We start from the raw sequence: 22,645 nt of genomic DNA on the forward strand, positions 1-22,645 counted from the left end.
CCTCCAGCTTCATTCCATTCCCCCTAGCCCTATCACTACCTGAGATCCTGAGAAGTCCCTCCCCAGCCTTCTTGTAGGCTCCCTTCAGATACTGGAAGGCCACAATTAGGTCACCTCAGAGCCTTCTCTTCTGCAGATTGAACAGCCCCAACTCCTTCAATCTGTCCTCATAGCAGAGGTGCTCCAGCCCCCTGATCATCCTCGCGGCCCTTCTCATATGATAGCAGAAGAACCGTCTTTATGCCTCTCTTCTTGCACAAATCTAGTAAGAGAAATTGTTTTCAGAAAAGCTGCCAGATTAGGAGTTTGCTATAATTGCCTTGTCCATTCCAAATATCACCTGGAGTGCAGCTCTGTAAAGAGTACTGAAGGCAAAGTTTTTGACAGAATCTTCGTTGTGAGCTTTAGAGTATTGTGGACTTCAGAGCATCTGTATGAAGAAAATGAAGAGACTAAAAAGTGCAAAATCATTCTCCCCTATTTAGTCTACCATTCTCTTTATGCAAGGCAGCTCTGCTTACTGCTCCTTTGACTACTGCATCTTAAATGTTGTGAAGAACAGGGCTCCACACCCCATTAGAGTACTGTTCAATAGGCTAACAGTGTTCTTTAATTTTACACTTGTGTCTAGCTAAATGGTTTTTTATTTGCTTATTTTATACATTTATATTATTTAAATACTGTCTCAGACTCCTTGGTTTCACCTTTCATTACCAATTAGCTAAACATTATTGAGACAACCCTGAAACCACTTAGAAAAAAACCAGGAACATTCTCTCATAAAGTGTGATGGACTGATAATGCTTTTGCAGTAACTCTTGGTTATGAAATTAATTTCTTCTATTTCAGAAGCAAAGACTCCAGCATCAGAGCTGAGAAAGACCAGTGATACAAGGGCCTGACAGAATGAAAAGCTTTCATTTAAGTTTGGCAAAGGGCAGTGATGCACAAATAGTGGTATACAATTTTTCCTTAGGTAGAAGAGAGTTAATATCAGAGAATCAGAGAACATTAGAGCTAATAGCTCCAACAGAAGGGACACCCAGAGATCACAGAGTCCAACACCCCTGCCAAAGCAGGATCTCTTAGGGTAGTCCACACTGGAATGCATTCAGGTGGGTTTTGAATGTCTCCAGAGAAGGAGACTCCACAACCGCTCTGGGCAGCCTGTTCCAGTGCTCCATCACCCTCCCTGTGAAGAAGTTTCTCCTCATGTTGGGGTGAAATGGGTTCAAGTTTGAACCCATTGTTCCTTGTCTTATTACTGTGTGCCACTGAAAAGAGCCTGCCCCCCTTCACTTGACACCCACCCCTCAGATATTGATACACATTGATGAGATCCCCTCTCAGTCTTCTCAAGACTAAACAGCCCCGGGGATCTCAGTCTTTCTTCATAGGGGAGATACTCAAGTCCCCTAATCATCCTCGTGGCTCTCCACTGGATTTGGAATTCAAAGGAAAGTTACCTGTGGGAATTTTAAGTTGTGTCTGGTACTGTTTCCTCTCAGTTTTATTTGATTTTACCACTTGTCATTATAAAACACAAGGCTGATATTATTTGAGTAAGAAATTGATTTTTTACACCTTTGACTTCACTAATTTTTGTCCTTTTCCTGTTTTGTCAACAAGACATAATCCATGGCAAGGCAGGGCATTCCAGAAAGCATATACCAGTTTCTACCAGGAAGTTGCCTGAGGTTTTTCATACAGGAACCACCTCCATGAAAGAAGAAGGTGAATTCAGCAGAAACAGCACATCCCCTCGGACCCACATTAGTGGGCATGTGGTGTGAGACAAGTCTTAGCAGCAGCTGACATTAGAGTGACTCTGGGGAGGCAGAAATCATCTAAGCTTTGAAGTATAATTCTTATGTCTGTCATAATGCCAGATTTATCCTATCACCCCCCTTGGAAGTCAAAAATCACCTATTTCTGTCAGTCTAGAGAAACAGATTGGTTGCCTACCTATAGCTAGTATATTGCCTCTCTCTCTCAAGAGTAGTAGCTGTCTCATTGATCTATGGCTGTGCTTCACTCACAATGTGAGTTGAAGTCTTGGCTTTTGAGGAAGAGATGAATTTCATGAACCAGATGAGATTTTACATGACCTGCTTTGCTACTGCTAAAAAATCATTTCTGAATACTCAAAACTCTTTCCTGATACTTAGCATTTCTGGGTTTGAGTACACCTCAAGCAGCGAAGTATTCTGAAAGCTAGATAGGAAGGTACTTTAAGGATCACTGGAGTAAAATTCCTGTTCATCCTTTGGACTTATATTTCTTTGCAGAAACAAGGAAATGTAATATCCTACTGTATTCTCTGTTATGTTATTTCTTATCAGCCAAGGCAACACTTGTAAACAATCACAGTGTGTATGAGCTATTCCAGCTGTTAAAAGTTTCTGCTGCTGACAAGTTGCAGGATTTATTTTTAGAATCTTGAGGCTGCTTAGGTATTTGTGTTGTCTAATAAAGGCATTTCTTTTCCTGCAGAGAAAGGTAGGTGACTACAAAGTTATTGCCTGTGTAAATTATTGCAAAATAATCAAAAAGTGTAATTTGCTTCTGCCCATTTTTTCCCACAACCTATGTCAACATCCAGAGCCCGTGTTTATAGGAGGATACAGTTTCAGAGCCCTTGGTGGGACAACAGATGCCTAAACCACAGTGTTGGGGAGGAGGGAAAAAAAAAAAGTAGCCATCTAAGCATGTTTACTTTCAGCAACAAGGAGGTTCTAACTTGTCCCTAAGTGGTGACTCACTTGGTTGGGGCTATAAAAGTAAAGGTAACTGCTCTCTGAAGCATCAGCTCTTCAGACTTCGCAAACCCAACATGATACAACCAAGACTCCCAGTTGTCTTCTTTTTCTTGTTGGGTTTGTCATTTTGCCTGACAATCCCTATTCCCCTTGAAGATAGCCATGAGTTCACAGAGAAAGACCTTCAGTTTGCAGAGGTACAGTACAAAATAATTCAACTGCATGTTTTATGTACAGTAAGTTGTGTGGTTACAACTGCTTGCAAACTTGCTTATCACTTCTTTTCTCCCTTGCTTAGCGCTATCTCAGGACTCACTATGATCTCCGTCCAAATCCTGCTGGCATAATGAGGAAGAGTGCCAACACTGTGGCAGCTAAACTTCGAGAAATGCAGGCATTTTTTGGCTTGGAGGTGACAGGCAAATTAGATGAAGAAACATACGAGCTGATGCAGAAGCCGAGGTGTGGCGTCCCGGATGTAGGGGAATATAACTTTTTCCCTCGAAAACTCAAATGGTCAAAACCGAATTTGACATACAGGTAAATGCATAGCATTTTGAGAAGTATTTCTGTTATTACCTTCCTTCCATGTATTTTGTGGAAGAGGTTGCTCAGTAGATGAGGTTGGAGTTAGGCTCGAGGTGAGGAGAAAGTTCTTCACAGAGAGAGTTGTTAGCCATTGGAATGGGCTGCCCAGGGAGGTGATGGAGTCACCATCCCTGCAGGTGTTCAAAATGGGATTGGATGTGGCACTTGAAGCCATGGTTTAGTAGTCATGATGTGTTGGGTGACAGGTTGGGCTAGATGATCTTTGAGGTCTTTTCCAACCTTACTGATTCTATGATTCTATGATTCTATGAGTTTGACAAAAGTTAATTTGCAGTTTAAAATCCTTATAGCCTCACTTTTGGAAAGGGACCCCAAGACCATCTGACTGCCCAAGGAAATGTATAACATTTTTTTCCATTTTACTTTGTCATGGGGGAAAGCTAGTGTGGTGTAAGATAGGCTGGACATGAGGAGGAAGTTCTTCACAATGGGAGTGGTGAAGCCCTGGAATGGGTTGTCCAGGGAGGTGGTTGAGGCCCCATCCCTGGAGGTGTTTAAGACCAGGCTGGATGAGGCTCTGGCCAGCCTGATCTAGTGTGGGGTGTCCCTGCCCATGGCAGGGGGGTTGGAACTAGATGATCCTTGTGGTCCCTTCCAACCCTGACTGATACTATGATACTATGAAATCCTCATCTGGCCTCCATGTAGACACTCTGGGCACATCTATGGTGCCAAATGGAACAGGGGCAGGGACTAACATCATGCACCTCACCACTGATCCTCACAGTGCTTAATCTCTGCTTTTTGGACCTGGTTTAGTGTCTGCTTCACATAGGCCTTGTCCTTGACAAAGCTGTGTAAATGCAAACCAGTCTGTGCATTGTGACTGTGAAAGCATCACTGACCCTTGTCCCTCTTCCATTTCTCAGTCCAGGTGTAGACACCTATGTTTGGTCAGACAGATCTCAGCACTGTGACCACAGAAGGTTGCTTTTGGGAATCTATGGTCTGAAAGTTCACATAGTAGCTCCTTCTCTGCTAATAACACAATATTGTCAACAGGGGATTTGACCAGCTGTAATGTGAATTCTTTTAGCAAATTGCAAATATGAAATCCCTGAACTCTCTCAGTTCAGTATGTAGTGATAAATATTACTTTAATATGGATAAGTCTAGCCTGCTTGACACTTTTTGGATCATGTTTTGCTCCACCAGGAAGCGAGGATCATGACATATTTTTGTGGCATGAAAAAAATCTGAAGTTACTGATACAATTGTAGTAAATGCAGAGTATATCTGTGCATTTTCTGTGTCTTCTGGTGAATAGAAAATCAGTTACAAAAAGCTGGTTTAATGTGTCTGGGCTGGTCTCTTCTCCCAGGCAACCAGCACCAGAACAAGAGGACACAATCTCAAGCTGTGCATGGGGAGGTTTAGTCTGGATGTTAGGAAGAAGGTCTTCACAGAAAGAGAGATTGGGCATTGGAATGTGCTGCCCAGGGAGGTGGTGGAGTCACCGTCACTGGAGGTGTTTAGGAAGAGACTGGAAAAGAGACTGGATGGGGCAGTTGTTGCCATGGTTCAGTTGATTAGACAGTGTTGGATGATAGGTTGGACTCGATGATCTCAAAGGTCTTTTCCTGGTTAAATCTCTTTTCTTTTCTCTTCTCTTCTCTTCTCTTCTCTTCTCTTCTCTTCTCTTCTCTTCTCTTCTCTTCTCTTCTCTTCTCTTCTCTTCTCTTCTCTTCTCTTCTCTTCTCTTCTCTTCTCTTCTCTTCTCTTCTCTTCTCTTCTCTTCTCTTCTCTTCTCTTCTCTTCTCTTCTCTTCTCTTCTCTTCTCTTCTCTTCTCTTCTCTTCTCTTCTCTTCTCTTCTCTTCTCTTCTCTTCTCTTCTCTCTATTCTTGTGAAAACAGAAATGGATATTTTTGGTTTTGGTTTTTTTTTTTTCCAGATAAGAACATAGGGAGAAAAAGGCAAAACCAAAACCAGGTGTATGGTCAGATAAAAATGTGTTACACTTTTTTTCCACTTCACAAAATTTAACTGGAGGTGTTAATCTGTTTGATAGAATCCTGAATTACACTTCCGATCTGAGCCGCGCTGAAGTAGACAGAGCTTTCAAAAGAGCGTTCAAAGTTTGGTCTGATGTGACGCCACTGAACTTCACCAGGATACGAAGTGGTATAGCTGATATCATGATCTCCTTTGGCACTAAAGGTAACACAGAAGCAATTATTTTTGCTGTGCAACTACATTACTGCCAATAAGATGGCATAATTGGTTTAATTGTTTTGAATGCTGTTTCATAGAGCATGGTGACTTTTACCCCTTTGATGGACCCTCTGGATTACTGGCTCATGCTTTTCCCCCTGGTCCTGACTATGGAGGAGACGCTCATTTTGATGATGATGAAGCTTGGTCAGATGATTCTAAAGGTAACTGAAGTTCCAGAGATCATTTGAGATGGTCATGGACAATTTGGTGCTATTTGATATGTGCAAACAGTTTGTTTTACCTGCTTACTGTTCATTCATCATTATGTTCACTGTCCACTCATAGGATGCTGGATTTAGCCTCCAATCATAAATGCAGGTATAACATATGTCTAGCATGATTTTTGAGATACACACCTCCTCAGTGTTGAAGTGATGTTACAAATTGCCACAAACAAGGTATTTTGGCATTTTGACGTTTGACTGGGATGGGAATTACCTTACTGACTTTATAAACCACATATACTTAACTCAGCTGCAAATTATATACTTGCATTTAATCTGCAAATTCTTCACCTTGCCCATTCAAGACAGAGCTATGCTAGAACTAAACATTATTATTTTTTTTCCAGCACTGTGTTATTTCATCCTCCTGGCATTAAAGCTGATTTCTGAGTAGTACCAAGACTTCACTCTAGAACTTTCCAGTGTTGCTAAGAACTAAATCTACCTAGAGAACAACACTGTCAAATAAGATCTAGGTTGAACACCAACTATGAGATACTGAATTGATTAGGCCCATATTAAAACAAAACCCATAGTAGTTTGAAAAAGACAAGAAATGATACATAATTTTTCCATTTATCCAGCTGTCTGCTTCATTGTCCTAGATGTTAAAGCACAGAGTCACTGGTTAACCAAAGTCTGCTGTGATGATACAAGGCTATACATTTACTTTCACTGCCTGTGTTTTTGCAGGGTATAACTTGTTTCTTGTTGCTGCCCATGAATTTGGTCATTCACTGGGACTTGAACATTCCAGAGACCCTGGAGCTCTGATGTTTCCAATTTATACATACACTGGAAAAACTGGGTTTGTGCTTCCTGATGATGATGTGCAAGGGATCCAAGAGCTCTATGGTAAGGCTGTATAACATATGTTGTTCCTGTGCCGCTGTAACCTGTTGCTGATGCACTGCACAGTCACTAAAAAGCTGCAGATGTTTAACAGCAATAGTCATGATTGGCTAAGGCCAGTTCACTAGATTCTTGGCAACTAGACTGCAGGAATGTAAGATTCTTAGTTTTAATAGTTCAGAAAGAAAAAAATAAAGGAAGCAACTGTGCTGTCTCCTGTAGAGGAGGGAAGCAGATAGAGTCAGTACACTTTCTGACCTGCCTCTGAAGAGAAGGTAAAACAGTCTAAAGAGAAACAGAAACATCCATGCTTCATCATGGAAAGAATAAAACTTTTGGGGGACCTTAAAAACTTAGGAAAAAGAAAGAAAGTCCATTTAGCATCTTTGCAGCATGGCTGAACTGCAGAGTCCATGAGTGTACTTGGCTGCAGGAGAGAAAGAGAGAACAAAACTTCACTGGTACAGATTGTTTGTCTATTATACTTGTATTCGTCATGCTGTTTGGAAACTCTGCCACATCCTATTCAATATCGTGATCCACAGAAAAGAACATAGATCATATGATGTTATTCCAGGTGCTGGAGATAAAGATCCCAACCCCAAACATCCAAAAACACCAGAGAAATGTGATGCAGAGTTATCACTGGATGCAATAACAGAACTTCGTGGGGAAATGCTGGTCTTCAAGGACAGGTAAAGAGAATTCCATACCATAGGCAGTGGGGACTGAAGAAAATTTGAGCAAACAGAAACACCATGTCAGTTTTTTACTAAAGATTTCAGTAAACATAAATGTAAAACAATTACAAACCAGTATAAATGCCTCTAAGAAACTACATCATGCATCTTTTTAGCCAGGATTTGTAATGCAATTACAGACTTGACTGCCCAGTGATATGAAGTGAAGAGCCTGTGGCTGAAGATGGGCACCCTCTGTGCACGTTTTCTTCAGCACACACAAATCTACTAACATTTATTTAGAGTAGAGTGGAGTAGAGTAGAGTAGAGTAGAGTAGAGTAGAGTAGAATAGAATAGAATAGAATAGAATAGAATAGAATAGAATAGAATAGAATAGAATAGAATAGAATAGAATAGAATTAACCAGGTTGGAAACCACCTTTGGGATCATTGAGTCCAATCTATCATCCAACAACATCTAATTAATTAAACCATGGCAACAAGCACCCCATCCAGTCTCTTCCTAAACACCTCCAGTGATGGTGACTCCACCACCTCCCTGGGCAGCACATTCCAATGGCAAATCACTCTTTCTGGGAGGAACTTCTTCCTAACATCCAGCCTAAATCTCCCCTGGTGCAGCTTGAGACTGTGTCCTCTTTTTCTGGGGCTGGTTGCCTGGGAGAAGAGCCCAACCCCCACCTGCCTACAACCTCCCTTCAGGTAGTTGTGGAGAGCAATAAGGTCTCCTCTGAGCCTTCTCCTCTCCAGGCTAAGCAACCCCAGCTCCCTCAGCCTCTCCTCATAGGGCTTGTGCTCCAAACCCCTCCCCAGCTTTGTTGCCCTTCTCTGGAAATCATTCAGAAGCTTTACATGGCACAGCAGTGTTTCTCTTAGTCTAAATAAAAGACCTTTAGAAAGGGATTAAAGGTTATTGCTGTTGGAGGTGATAGAAATGGTCTGCAGCTAGTCGACTGTTAGGAAAGGAGAGGTCTACAAGGGGCTTTATATATTTAAAACCCATGTTATGTGAAAAAAAAAGCTTCATTAATCTTCAGCATAGCACATCAATGATACTGCTATTGTGTGCTATGACAAGATTCCTCAAATATGTTTTCTGTTTCTGAACTAGGTTTTTCTGGAGACTGCACCCTCAGATGGTTGAGGCAGAACTGGTGTTACTTAAGTCTTTTTGGCCAGAGCTTCCAAATAAAATCGATGCAGCTTATGAAAACCCCATCAAAGACCTTGTGTTCATGTTTAAGGGTGAGTTTTCAGTTTTGTTGTTGGCAGAAAAATATGCAGATTTAGTCAAGCTCAGCATGCAATGCAAAGATAGTCAACAGAAGAACAAAATGTCCTAGCTTCTTTGCTTCAAAAACAAACTCTGTTGGTTTCTCCCTGTGCCAGTCTGTCCAATATGCAGTGAACAGATACACAATTAAGCTCAGACACCTAGGATCATAGTTAGCTTGAAGAGTTTAATACCTTCTGAGTTAGTGAGCTAAAAATCTGTTAAGTGTATAAAAACAGGGATCATGGCATCCTCATTTTATTCTGCTTTCTGAGTTGAGTCTTTACAAAACACTTCTGAATATTTTGTTCTTCTTTTCAGGAAAGAAAGTCTGGGCTTTGAATGGCTATGACATAGTTGAAGACTTCCCTAAAAAGATATATGAAATGGGGTTCCCAAAAGAAATGAAAAGAATAGATGCAGCTGTCCATATTAAAGACACTGGCAAGACTCTCTTTTTTACTGGAAATAAGTACTGGAGGTAAGCTGGAGACAGATTGGTGGCTCTCTATTCAACCTGTCCAGAAGTATCAGAAGATCAGCAGGCTGTTTCCAAGCAGACACTCGATTTGGGCTCACATTGCCAGTCTGTGGTTTTCATTGCTATAGCTGTAGAATATATCATAAAGGTGTATGCAAAACTTTCATATACATATGGGCACAACCATTAAAAGCTGAAAGAATGCAAGAAAGGAAAGGAGAATAAAGTGCCCTAAAGTGCCCTAATTCAGGAGAGGTTGTCATATGATCATGTCTCCTATACAAAATTCCCCTTTTGCTCCTTTGGGTTGCTTGTGTGACTCAGAATGATAACAGTGCCGTAAGAGGAAGAAATCTATCACACCCAGGATGGCTGGTTTTGGCTGCCCACAAATGGGGCTTACAGACAGGTCTGATGCACAGCTGAGACACTGCCATCTCTTCCCAGTATCTCTGTGCCAAGCAGCCTCAGGACAGGCTTGTAGTGGTAATACAACCAGGTGCAATCATCTCCAACTGCTTCACAGATGCGTTCTGACACTGTCACTTCATTAATTTTGTGTTTATCAAGCTTGTACTTCTGGTGGAAGAGTGACTTCTTTATTGCTCTGAATTTCATTCTCACACTAGGCATGAAGTGCCTAATCATAGAATTAGAATGGTAGGGGTTGGAAGGGACTTCTGAACATCATCTAGTCCAAGTCCCTGCCAAAGCAGAATCACCCAGGCAGGGCACACAAGCATGTGTCCAGGCTGGTTTTGAAGGTCTTCAGAAAAGAAGATTCCACAATCTATCTGGGCAGAGAATGGCTGCTGGTTGTGTCTGATGTGGGTAACTATAAAGGGCATAGTGCAATCTCCCAGGCTGTTTAAACCCTCTGATATTTTGTTTTCTTTTGTGTTTAATATAGTTATGATGAAGAGGCAGAGGTTATGGAAGCAGGCTACCCCAGGCTGATCGAGGAAGATTTCGCAGGAATTGGTGATAGAGTGGATGCAGTCTATGAAAGAAATGGTATAAAATCTGATAATGACATTTTATTACCAGTTGTCTTTGGAACTTGACATTGGTCTTGTGGGAAATTCTGTCACTTGTCATTTTGGTTGTTTTTTTTCACATCAACTCTTCTGTTCTCAAGGTGCTCTTGTAAACAGTGTACATACACATTGAAGAATAGAATAGAATAGAATAGAATAGAATAGAATAGAATAGAATAGAATAGAATAGAATAGAATAGAATAGAATAGAATAGAATAGACCAGACCAGACCAGGTTGGAAGAGACCTTCAAGATCATCACGTCCAACCTATCATCCAACACCACCTAATCAACTAAACCATGCAACAAAGCACTTTATCAAGTCTCCTCCTGAACACCTCCAGTGATGGTGACCCCACCACCTCCTCATAGAATGATAGAACCAATACGGTTGGAAAGGACCTCAAGGATCATCAAGTCCAACCTGTCACATAAGACCTCATGACTACTAAAGACTTACCTTCTTGCTTAGGGAACCTTAAGTTTTATATGAGTATTTTATATGAGTATTGTCATGTGTCCACTCATTTGCTTCCAACTGAGCTGGTCTGGCAAAGTTAACGTTGGAGGGGAAATTTCACCCCACCACAGAGCCCATTTCTATCCAGCTCTTCAAGGAATGTTTCCAAATCAGTCTTAAACATTAGCAGGCAAATCCTGAATAGTAATAAAGTGTAGAGCTTGCCACTACATTAAAATACCAGTTATTTTATCACACTGATCCAAGTCTGGCAAACAGAACAAAATCCCTCTGAAAATTTAGCTCAGCATTCTAAATGCTAAAATACTGTATTTAAAAGAGTTAATGAAAACAGAAAACACAGAGCATCGTTGTAATGTGTCAACACAGTTTTCTCAGGGTTAAATAATTTTAACTTTCATCTTCCTTAGGTTACCTCTACTTCTTCAATGGACCACTGCAGTTTGAATACAGCATCTGGAGCAGAAGAATTGTCCGTGTCCTGCATACCAACTCCATATTTTGGTGCTGATTACAGCCGAGTGCCGTGTTGTAGGCTGCAGAGCAGCTTGTCATACATGGAAATAATAATATGGGCATATAGCTTTATTAGAGGATAGCAAGGTTCTGTGAACAAACACTGGCTACCTGTCACCAGATGTATACTGTATATATGGAACTATAAAGCTGCATGTCAGTCTGGGACTGAATTAACTTAATAGGAAAGAAGAAAAGTAATTATTAGCATTTCAAGGGGCATTACACCGTATAAAGTTTGTCTGGTATTAAAATGAGATGCTGCATACATCATATATGTTCATGAGCACCATTAATTCCTGGTAATCAAAGCATGTATAGCATCTTCCAAGGACCTCCTAGCATGTCACAAGAAAAATACCTTTGTAAAATTCCTGTTAACATGCTGGGAATTCAGATGTGTAATGAGTGAGTCAGGACTGCGTGGTGACTCCCTGAGCAGGATAACACCAGACTGCAGCACTGATTAGAGAGTTGAAAGGTATTTGAATGTATCTCCATCTGAATGGGAATTTTGGAACTGCGTGCCTGTGTCATCTTTGGAACAAGGAGAAGGTGTCATACCAGAAAAAAACAGCAAAAGGGAAGGGAAGAAATCATCACCCTGTATGATACTGGAAATCAACTAGAAAGAAGCAGCACCAGCAAGAGAATCACACAGGCTGAAACTTTCCATGAAGCTGTACCTGGTAGCACAGCCCATGTTTTCAGCTGGTGTAATGTGAAGCAGTTCAAGTGATATCTACAGAGGTTGTACCTGCCTGTGCCAGCAGACAACCTGAACATCCAAATGAAATACTCACAAGAATATCTTTTTTGTTTTCATGTTGGTCACTCTTAATGTCTGTATCACTTGCTTCGGTACCATGTAAGCTTCTGGTGTAGTCTGACCTTTAATCAATTCAAAGGATTTAAAACTGATTATTTTTTCAGTTTAAAATAAATAAATAAATAAATAAATAACTAAACTGGAGGAGTAAAATAACATTGTGAAATTACTTCCTTTCAAATTTCCTATGCTTTATGCCATAAAAGCAAGACAGAGGTATTGCTTGAGAAACAAACACACAAATATCAAACACCCAGGACCCCAACTCATGCATTTTAGTGGTTACATTTTTGATGTCTATTTAAAAAATCTGATTCCCTGTTTTTTTTTCCTTTGAGAAAATGAACTTTATAGAAAAGAAAGAGGGAGAGCAAGACAGAAAGAGCCTGGAGAGGAGGAGACTCAGGGGTGACCTTATTGCTCTCTACAACTACCTGAAGGGGGTTTGTAAACAGGCAGAGGTTGGTCTCTTCTCCCAGGCAGCCAGCACCAGAACAAGAGGACACAGTCTGAGGCTGCACCAGGGGAAGTTCAGGCTGGAGGTCAGGAGGAAGTTTTACACAGAGAAAGTGATTGCCCATTGGAATGGGCTGCCCGGGGAGGTGGTGGAGTCGCTGTCACTGGAGGTGTTCAGGAGGAGACTTGACAGGGTGCTTGGTTGCATGGGTTAGTTGATTAGGTGGTGTTGGGTGATAGGTTGGATGTGATGATCTTGAAGGTCTCTTCCACCCTGGTTTATTCTATTCTATTCTATTCTATTCTATTCTATTCTATTCTATTCTATTCTATTCTATTCTATTCTATTCTATTCTATTCAATGAACCCTTCTATCTGCAGAATCAGAGCTAAGTTGCCAGAAGTCATTATAATTACAGAAAGCATGAGAAATTGCTGAGGAATTATTAAGAGAGGCTGTGAAATTCAGTTCCACACTAATTTGAATGCTAAATATTGATAACTGATTGAAACTACACTATCTGCTTCCACCTCCCCAAAACCAACATCTAACTCAATGAACCAGGCCTGCCAAGCAAAGCCCACCAACAAAGACATAAATTGCCAGGCTGGCACTGGGCTAGGTGAGTTTAATTCTGTGATGTACATGGCATAGATGATCAGTCAAAGTTACCTAAGAGATTTAGTGGTCTCCCCTGACTGTAAAACTGTGAATCATTAAATACCAGACCTCAGTATACTTAAAAGAAATTCAAAGAAACAGAGCTGAAAGAAACCCTTTTACAAACTGGAAAAACTTGCAGTGGACTAAAATCAAAGTTCTGTCACATAATATTGATTAAACTGCTAGAGAAGAAGTCAGTACAATTCTTTATGCATAATAAACAGATATTGGTTCATTTATATAGTGGTTGAGCCATCGTCCCTGGAGGCGTTCAAGAGGAGATTGGACGTGGCACTTGGTGCCATGGTCTAGTCATGGGGTCTGTGTTGATAGGTTGGACTCGATGATCCTCGAGGTCCTTTCCAACCTAAGTTATACTGTGATACTGTGATACTGTGATATATAAAAAATAATTTTGGCAGACATGATGTGCCTGAAAAATAATAACGTTTGATTTGGGCTTAATTAAGTTTAGCTTAAGTACTTAGCAGTGAAATAAAGGTCTGGACATTTAACCCTAGTTCTTATTATTGTCAGTATAAAGACTTGATGGAAAAAAGGACATTGAGACACTTGAACATGTCCAGAGAAGGGCAACAAGGCTGGTGGGAGGCCTTGAGCACAAGCCCTATGAGGAGAGGCTGAGGGAGCTGGGATTGTTTAGCCTGGAGAAAAGGAGGCTGAGGGGAGATCTTATTGCTGTCTACAACTACCTGAAGGGAGGTTGTAGCCAGGAGGGGGTTGGTCTCTTCTCCCAGGCAACTAGTACCAGAACAAGAGGACACAGTCTCAAGCTGTGCCAGGGGAAGTTTAGGCTCGAGGTGAGGAGAAAGTTCTGCACAGAGAGAGTTGTTCACCATTGGAATGTGCTGCCCAAGGAGGTGGTGGAGTCACTGTCCCTGGAGGTCTTAAGAGGGGGTTACCTCACCGAAAATAAGTTGGACTATTAAATATTTGTAACCTTGTTTGACCAAATTCAAATGATTTAAGAGAAGCATGTTATGACCATCCCTGTAGGTGTTCAAGAGGGGATTGCATGTGGCACTTAGTGCCATGGTTTAGTCATGAGGTCTGTGGTGACAGGTTGGACTCGATGATCTTCGAAGTCTCTTCCAACCTTGGTGATTCTGTTATTCTGTGAAAATAACAAGACTTCATTAAGTGCTAGTTGTTCAGTCTGAGTGCTCTGAATTTCAAAGGTCTGCTCTGAGCCTCACTGGAGCAGGGAATGCAAAGGTGGACAGGGAAGCAAGGAGATCTCAATGTACGTCTTTCATACCTACATAAATTTCTGTTCACATTCACATTTGGTAGGGGAAAAAGATACTGCATAGGAAGCTGGATCTTCTAGAGGTTTCAGCTTGATCACAACCAGCTGCTCCCCAACACAAACAGTCAGATTCCTGTTTGCCACTTGGCTGACTGGAAGCAACTTTGGGCACATGTCCAAGCACAGCTCCAGCTCATGTGTCTACATCCCCAGCAAAATATGTGAGTTGCTCTGCGGTTAACTCTGCCTCAGCTGAGAAAAGTACCAGGTTGTCAGTTCCTGGCACTTCCTTAAGAAAAAATGAAAAACAAAAGTGCTTGTGCTGAGGAAGTGGAAGGCTGAGGTCTGAGCCAAAGGGGCCTTGCCACTTGCCTTCAGGCAGAAAGGAAAGCTCTATGCAGGGCCTGGTGCCCTGAGACCAACTACCATGAGATTTAACACATCTAAGTGCTGGGTTCAACACACTGGTCACAACAACCCCATGCAGTGCTACAGGCTGGGGGCAGAGTGGCTGGAGAGCAGCCAGGCAGAAAGGGACCTGAGGGTACTGGTTGACAGCTGGCTGAACATGAGCCAGCAGTGTGCCCAGGTAGCCAAGAAGGCCAATGGCACTGATTAGGCCACACCTTGAGTATTGTGTCCAGCTTTGGGTCCCTCAGTTTAGGAAAGATGTGGAGTTGCTGGAATGTGTCCAGAGAAGGGCAAGAAAACTGGTGAGGGTCCTCAAGCACAAGGCCTATGAGGAGAGGCTGAGGGAGCTGGGGTTGCGTAGCCTGGAGAAGAGGGAGCTTAGAGGAGACCTTATTGCTGTCTACAACTACCTTAAGGGAGGTTGTAGACAGGCAGAGGTTGGTCTCTTCTCCCAGGCAACCAGCACCAGAACAAGAGGATACAGTCTCAAGCTGTGCCAGGGGAGGCTTAGGCTAATTCTAGTTCTGGTCTATTCTATTCTATTCTATTCTATTCTATTCTATTCTATTCTATTCTATTCTATTCTATTCTATTCTATTCTATTCTATTCTATTCCATTCCATTCCATTCCATTCCATTCCATTCCATTCCATTCCATTCCATTCTCATGGGAACAATACTGTATGAGTACCTGGTAGGGACCCATGAGATACCACCCAAGATCATCAAGTATTGAAAAGAAATGAGTCCTTTTCTTGAGAGAGAGACTGAACTGATGTCTTTCCCTCAGGTGTTAGGAGGAAAGGACCACAAGAGGCTGTGACAGCTGTGGCCCAGGAAGAACTTATTTTCCACCCAATTGCTAGTTTTTATGTGGAACTACACAACTCTACCTGTTGGTGGAACTGTTGTTGATTAATATGTTCTTTATATCCATTTTTATCTCTGCTAAGAATCATCATCTGAAGGGGAAGAAAGAATAAGGCAGGGAAAGAAATCGGTCAGATGTTTCTCAGGAATAGTTTCTGTGCTAGTTACATGACCAAATAGGATTTAGAGAATGAAAACAGAACAAGAGGACAGAGTCTCAGGCTGCGCCAGGGGAGGTTCAGGTTGGATATTAGGAAGAAGTTCTATACAGAAAGAGTGATTGCCCATTGGAATGGGCTGCCCAGGGAGGTGGTGGAGTCACCATCATTGGAGGTGTTCAGGAGGAGACTTGATGGGGTGCTTGGTGCCATGGGTTAGCTGTTTAGGTGGGTTGGATTGGTTGATGGGTTGGACACGATGATCTTGAAGGTATCTTCCAGCCTGGTTTGGTTTATGCTAAATAAATAAAGGTTTATTATTCTAAAATATATTCCAGGAGAGAAAGAAGTGGGCTGACATCATTGAAATTTCCCACAGTGAGAAACTAGACAGCTGGAAAATGCATTAATACATAGGAAAGGCAGCAAACACTGTAAGAGGCACTGTGAGGTACATGAGAGTTAGTGGTAGCTGAGAACCTGGAGAAGGAATTCAGTCTTACCATGAAAACATTTTCTCAGCATAATCTCCACAAACCTGCTCAGAGAACACTAGATGGCAGTGACAGCTTGGCTCCTAGGGGGATCTCTACAGAACGAAAAACTATGCGGTGGGTGAGAAGACTGCATCTAATTATGGCAAACTCTTACATTTGGTGTAGCTATAAAAAAGCCAAACACTAATAAGGAGAATATAATTATTATTTTCTGTTGAAATATGGATCTCTGAATAACAAGGTAGGATACTGATATGTTTAGGAAACAACTTCTAGATATATTCACTGTCCAAGGCCACTAATTTTTCAGTCTGTTGAAGGTCCCTTTCTCAACGTGAGTAGAATACCCTTAAAGAGTACACTGCATGGATCGTTTTAGGAATGATATAACTCCTTAGTTAAATGTCATTCATTAGAAAATGACGCACATACCTAGATATACTGCAGCTCCTCAGGAACATGAGAGCCTTCCAGCACACCACTTGAGTTCCTTTAACAACATGACACTGCAGAATATGAAGTAAAGGAAAAATGGAGAAAGTGGGAAAAGTGGTTTCCAAGAACCCAGGTAAAACAGTACAAACATAATGAAAAGTGTCTGGAATATGTCAAATGTCTAATTACATCTTCTTGGAAGAGTTAAGGACAATTTCTAAGCCTTTTGTAGTTCAATCTGGCCCTACAAATTTTCCAGACCTGTGAATATTTTGCAGATGAAGAATATGGTCTTGATCTTTGAATCCCTCATGTCAGATGGTTCAGTAAGACTTCTGAGCATTTCAGGTTAGGCAGAAATTGAGTTTTCCATCATGAAAATGCTTCTGAGGCTTTCATATCTCTTTGTCATTTACCATAGAAACAAAAAAGCCTTTTTGGAAATGTTTAATGGAAAAATATTTGTCCTCTGGGGTAGTCTGTAGCCATATTGTCAAGCAGCATACTTACTTGGTCTGCAGGGAAGTGTTTCAATTTTTTTTTCCCCCAAGGAAAAGTGAGTATCTAAACCTCAATCATCAGTCTTCCAGGTGAAAGAATTGCACATCCACTTACTGTGTGGTGATTTTCTTTCCATCTGACTTGCTAGACACATTTGCTCTGTACACAAATACAATTAAACAATGAAGGCTGGCTACCTACAAATCAGAAAGTTCATTTGGGATCTAGAATCAAGCCCTTCTGTGAATAATGTTTGGGGATTTATGTACGAAATGGGGTGTCTGTACACACTGTGAGTTCACAACAGGTTTTGGGTTTGACTGTTCTGCTATTTCTGATGAAAACCAATGTTTCCAGAGAGGACCTCACCAGTTCTCCTTAAAATGATGAAGAGGGTGCAAAGAGCACAGAGATTGCCTGGGATGTTCCTCATTCCTAGCTCACACAATCTTCAGGTGGTCCACACAGTTTTCAGTCATAACCTTTCCATTTTGTACTGCAGTTTGAATTTCCAGCCACCACTGTTCATATGTCTGGCACTCACTTCAGCTATCCTCTCACTTCCTCTCCCATGCCCTGTGCTACAGAGTGCACTCTGCCTGTCTTCCTTTTGTAAGCTGAGAAATCTTTCTAGGTAGCAGAGTGACAGGTCTCACTTTCTTATTTGCACATCATATAACACATTTCCTACTACCTTAATAATACAGAATGATGCAGTTCTGTGGGTATCTGAGTGAGCCACACAAGTTGTATCTTTAGTTTTTGCATGGACTACCAGCAGGAAGAGTGCCCTGAGGATGATCCATACTGTAGAGACTTTTTCAGACCTTGCATGATCCTGTTCTGCTCTTAAAAGAGGCAGATGGGCCAATTCCAGGGTCAAATTTTGCCCAGGTGACATTATAATTGTGCTCTGTATATTCACTGTTTCAGAGAATGGCATGTGTTGTCTGAATATATTCTTCACAGAAACATAAAGTGATATTGCCCTCTTCGGGGCCTGAAATCCTAAGGCACCCTTCAGGGATTCTGTGGGGAGCCAGCTGTGTCTGAAGGGTCTGGAGTTCATAGTGTCCTTCATACCATCTGTTTAACTAACAAACATCCTTTTCAGATACTTGCCTGGGCTGTCTCCTCAGCCATGTTCCTCATTGTGCCCCATCCTGAGCAGGGGTAACTAGTGCAAGCATTGTAAATGCCTGCCACACAGGAGCAGCCCTGCAATACTCTAGTGAGCATTAGGGAGTGAGCATGTGAGCAAGTGCACTTTGATGGAGGGGTCTGTTTCAGGAGATGCTTTTGCCTGTTCTGTTTGCTGGTGTCCTCTGAGTGGCACATGCAGACAGTTCACAGTCTTAGGCAGGAAGGATGTGGACAACTGTAGTTTTGTCTGATGGAGTCAGTGTCGTTGTTAGAAGGACTGAAATAATTTAGGTGGACTTTGTAGACAGCCATGACTCCAGGGTTCCAAGACACAGGGAATACCATGCATATACAGTAAATTAATGTTTCCAGGCTCTTTCCAGGTGGATCAGATGAAGACCTTGATCATGGTCTCTGCTGCTGTCAAGGACATAAAGGTGCAGAAAGTGGTCCTCCCTAACGCTAGCTGAGGCTTATTAATGTTAAATTAGTGTTTAAAATAGTTTGTGTGAAAAACAATTACGCTGGTAAAGTTTTGTAATTGTCAGGGCTGAAATTAATATCATGTGATGTGTGCTTCTTATATTATGACTACTGCTTCAGGGAAGGACATGGCTCCAAAGGACTTCCCTCCTTCTGCATTCACACTGTCCAGCACTGGGGCACTTGGTGCCATGGTATAGTTGATTAGATGGTGCTGGGTGATAGGTTGGACTCAATGATCTCAAAGGTCTTTTCCAACCTGGTTAATGCAATGCTATTCTATTCTATTCTGTTCTATTCTATTCTATTCTATCCTATCCTATCCTATCCTATCCTATCCTATCCTATCCTATCCTATCCTATCCTATCCTATCCTAAGAATTGTCTCTGCCCTGTTGTTTACCATTGGCTCTGGTTACCCCTGAAGTCAGTTAATTCTGGCCTAGCTCTGTAGGGTACTTCAATGAATGAATGTTTTCAGGTCTATGAGCGGGTATGACAGAATCAGAATCACAGAATCATATAGGTTGGAAAAGACCTGTAAGAACATTGAGTCCAACCATTAGCTTCACACTGGCTATTCTACCACTAAACCAAAAAGCCTTGGGATATGTGAAGACTTGGCCACAGGGTACTGGGGAGGAGATGTCACCACTCACAGAAATCAAGCTTGAGACATTTGAATTCAGCTATCTAACCCTCCTCAGGCCTTTAGATTCTGACATAGATGTGTCTTGACCATAGAAAGTCAATAACTCGTAGATCTTATCTCTGGTCCAAATTTTGTGTTCTTTTGCTATAGGACATAGGTGTATACTGCAAGGAAATCATACAGAGCTGCATAATTCTGTCAGAAAAAAACCCACATCAGTGATGCAGAGAAGTCAGAGCAAACTAAATGCCAGAAAAATTTGGTCATGGAAAACTGCCAAGACCCCATGTCAGCCCTGAGGCATTCCGAGTCAGACTGCAGTGCAAATCCCCCAAGACCATTAGAGGATGCCTGAAGTGCCGTGGAGTGCAGCTTCAACAAGGAAAAGCAGGATGAAGTGACTCATGGGGGCAGTGAGGATGTGACCAGGCAACTGGAATAACTGAGCTTGGTAAAAATGCATGCTCTCCTTCCAGCTGTGCATTTTGATCTATTAGTTTTAGTCTATTAGATTAGACCCTGCAGGTAAAAGCCATAAAGGAAACCACTTTTTATGGTTCTGGCAGAGCCCAGACCCAATGTTGGTTTATATCCCAAAGTGGTCCATAGCCGAGACTTATCTTATGGCTGGGCTAACTGGCTGTAGTTTCCAGGACTGACCCAAGGAACCCTTTCTAATGTAAAATTTGGGTTCATAGAATTAATAGTTTTGCAGAACATTTTATTGACAATATGCTTTGGGAACATTTTTGAATTCCCAGTGCTCCAAAACAAAAGAGAAATAAACTCCAATATGATCATCAGTCCAAAAATTAGCTTGCATATGAGAATGAATTTCCAGCTAAGGTCAATTCCAAACTAAGAGAAACAAAAAATAAATTAGAATAGAATAGAATAGAATAGAATAGAATAGAATAGAATAGAATAGAATAGAATAGAATAGCAAGAATAGAATAAATAGACCTTCGAGATCATCAAGTCCAACCCATCATCCAACACCATCTGATCAACTAAACCATGGCACCAAGCACCCCATCCAGTCCCTTCTCAAACACCTCCAGTGATGGTGACTCCACCACCTCCCTGGGCAGCCCATTCCAATGGCCAATCACTCTTTCTGGGAAGAATTTCTTCCTAACATCCAACCTGGTTGATTCTGTGATTCTGTGAACAGGAGGAATAGGATGTAGGGAGAAATATAAAACAAGGGATAAGATAAATTTGTGTCTGGTTACTTAATTTGTCTATCTATCATGAGCAAATCCAACATTCAGACAAAATAGAAATCTCAACATTGACTTCACCTGACTTGGGCTCAGGAAATAATTGTCCAGGTAACATCCAGTTTTCAGACTGCTTGGGGAACTTATTTCTCCTGTACAAGTAGTCTCAAGCTTAACAATGACTTGAGAGAAGATGCTAACAGCACGTGCATGTTGTTTTCAAAGAGCACCTGGATGTGCCATCATTTAAGTGTTTCCACCAAAGGATGGCAGAAACCCTTCAGCACCTTTTTGCCAGGTGCCAAGGAGGAAACACATCTCACAGCAATGCATTCTGGAATTTTCTGCATTGTGTTCCTGAGACGTAGAGTATGAGTTGCCGTTTCTGAAACTGAGTCACTTGATGCACAAAGTAAATATCGGATGTGGGTTCACTGTCCCTCACTAGCACAAGCATCAACTCCAGACTCAAACAAACCAGTACTGTGTATGCAGCCTTAAATAAACACCGGATATTTTGAGTTTTATGGTCCCTCTTACTCCATTCACAGCTCTCTGCACTGGGTTTTTTCATGGCACTCCAACGAATGGCTTGCATCACACTGACGTGTTTAAATTGTGAAGTTTCTACTTGAATCTAATGATTACAGTTGCAGAACATTGGAACTGTCCAGCCACCCGGATCAGAGACCATCCCAGACTGTTCTATTCCTCTCTATATTTTATGGAAATAAGAAGTAAGCAGAATCCTGTCATGGAACATTTCATGAGCTGCTGAATTTTCCATTGTTTTTCATAGAATCATATCATAGCATCATGGAATGGCTTAGGCTGGAGGAGGCTTTAGAGTTCACCTAATCCAACATCCCTGCCATGAGCAGGGACACCTCTCAACTGGACCAGGTTACTCAAGGCCCCATCCAACCTGGCCTTGAACATCTCCAGAGAGGGGATGTTATCATAGAATCATAGAATTGTCAGGGTTGGAAGAGACCACAAGGATCATCCAATTCCACTCCCCCCCTACCATGGACATGGTAGAATCATAGAACAGAATCATAGAATCAGTAAAGTTGGAAAAGACCTCAAAGATCATCAAGTCCAGCCTGTCACCCACGACCTCATGACTGCTAAAGCATAGCAGATGCAGGTGCACTTAATAGCCACATTCTCCCTTCAATTTCAGACTTAAAATAGCACAGTAAACTCCATGGAATTTTTGTGGCCTTCAGGAGAGAGCACTTCACCATTATACATGTTTAAAAGATTTTCCCAGTTCACTAAATGTGTCAGTGCTCTTCTGTTAGGAAATGGAGTAAATAAGAGTGCCTGCTTAAATAAGAGTGCCTACTCTCTGTTAAGTTGTTGTTTATTTATCTTTAGCCATCTCACAAATGTTCTGTTGGTTTTGGTTTGGTTTGGTTTTAACTTTAAAGCTGGTGTTTTGACTTTTTATCCTTTGATGTAATCTGTAGTTTTTAATTCTCCTGACAGTTTTGGCAATCTTTTATCCTTGCTATCTACTTTGTGAGACTGTGTGACCAGAAGCAGACACAATATTCAGGTTAGACTGAGTCAGGTCATTATGTTTCTAGAATGATCTTCAATCTCTTTCATCTGTGCTTTATAACCTTATTGTTTGGAGACAGCTGCATTGTCAGAGGTTTACTTTAAGTTTCGTTATTAGAAATATCATGTAATAAGGGAAGACATGCAAAGGGAACAAAGACTAAAGAAATACCATGTAACAAGGGAAGACATGGAAAGGGAACAAAGACTAAAGAATTTCTCCAAAACTGCAGAAAAATAAACAGGATCCAAGGACATTATCAGTATTGCTTCAGTGATTAGTAATTTGCAAGTTACCATTTTCTCTGTGTTTGTGGAAGGTCAGAGATATACA

General features: G+C 41.5%; 1 protein-coding gene across 1 annotated transcript; it reads left to right on the plus strand.

Moving 5' to 3' along the window:
• The first annotated feature begins 2,653 nt into the window (after positions 1-2,653).
• Positions 2,654-12,118, plus strand: LOC137443197 (collagenase 3-like). The gene is given in 10 exon segments (XM_068142711.1): positions 2,654-2,956; positions 3,058-3,299; positions 5,378-5,526; positions 5,619-5,744; positions 6,501-6,662; positions 7,237-7,354; positions 8,473-8,606; positions 8,956-9,115; positions 10,026-10,129; positions 11,045-12,118. Coding segments are annotated over 10 exon segments (1,599 nt in total). The 3' UTR covers positions 11,146-12,118.
• The last annotated feature ends 10,527 nt before the right edge of the window (positions 12,119-22,645 follow it).

This window comes from Melanerpes formicivorus, unplaced genomic scaffold, assembly GCF_026170545.1.
Source record: "Melanerpes formicivorus ecotype bairdi unplaced genomic scaffold, bMelFor1.0.p_v2 SCAF_1, whole genome shotgun sequence".
NCBI classification, from domain to species: Eukaryota; Metazoa; Chordata; class Aves; order Piciformes; family Picidae; genus Melanerpes; species Melanerpes formicivorus.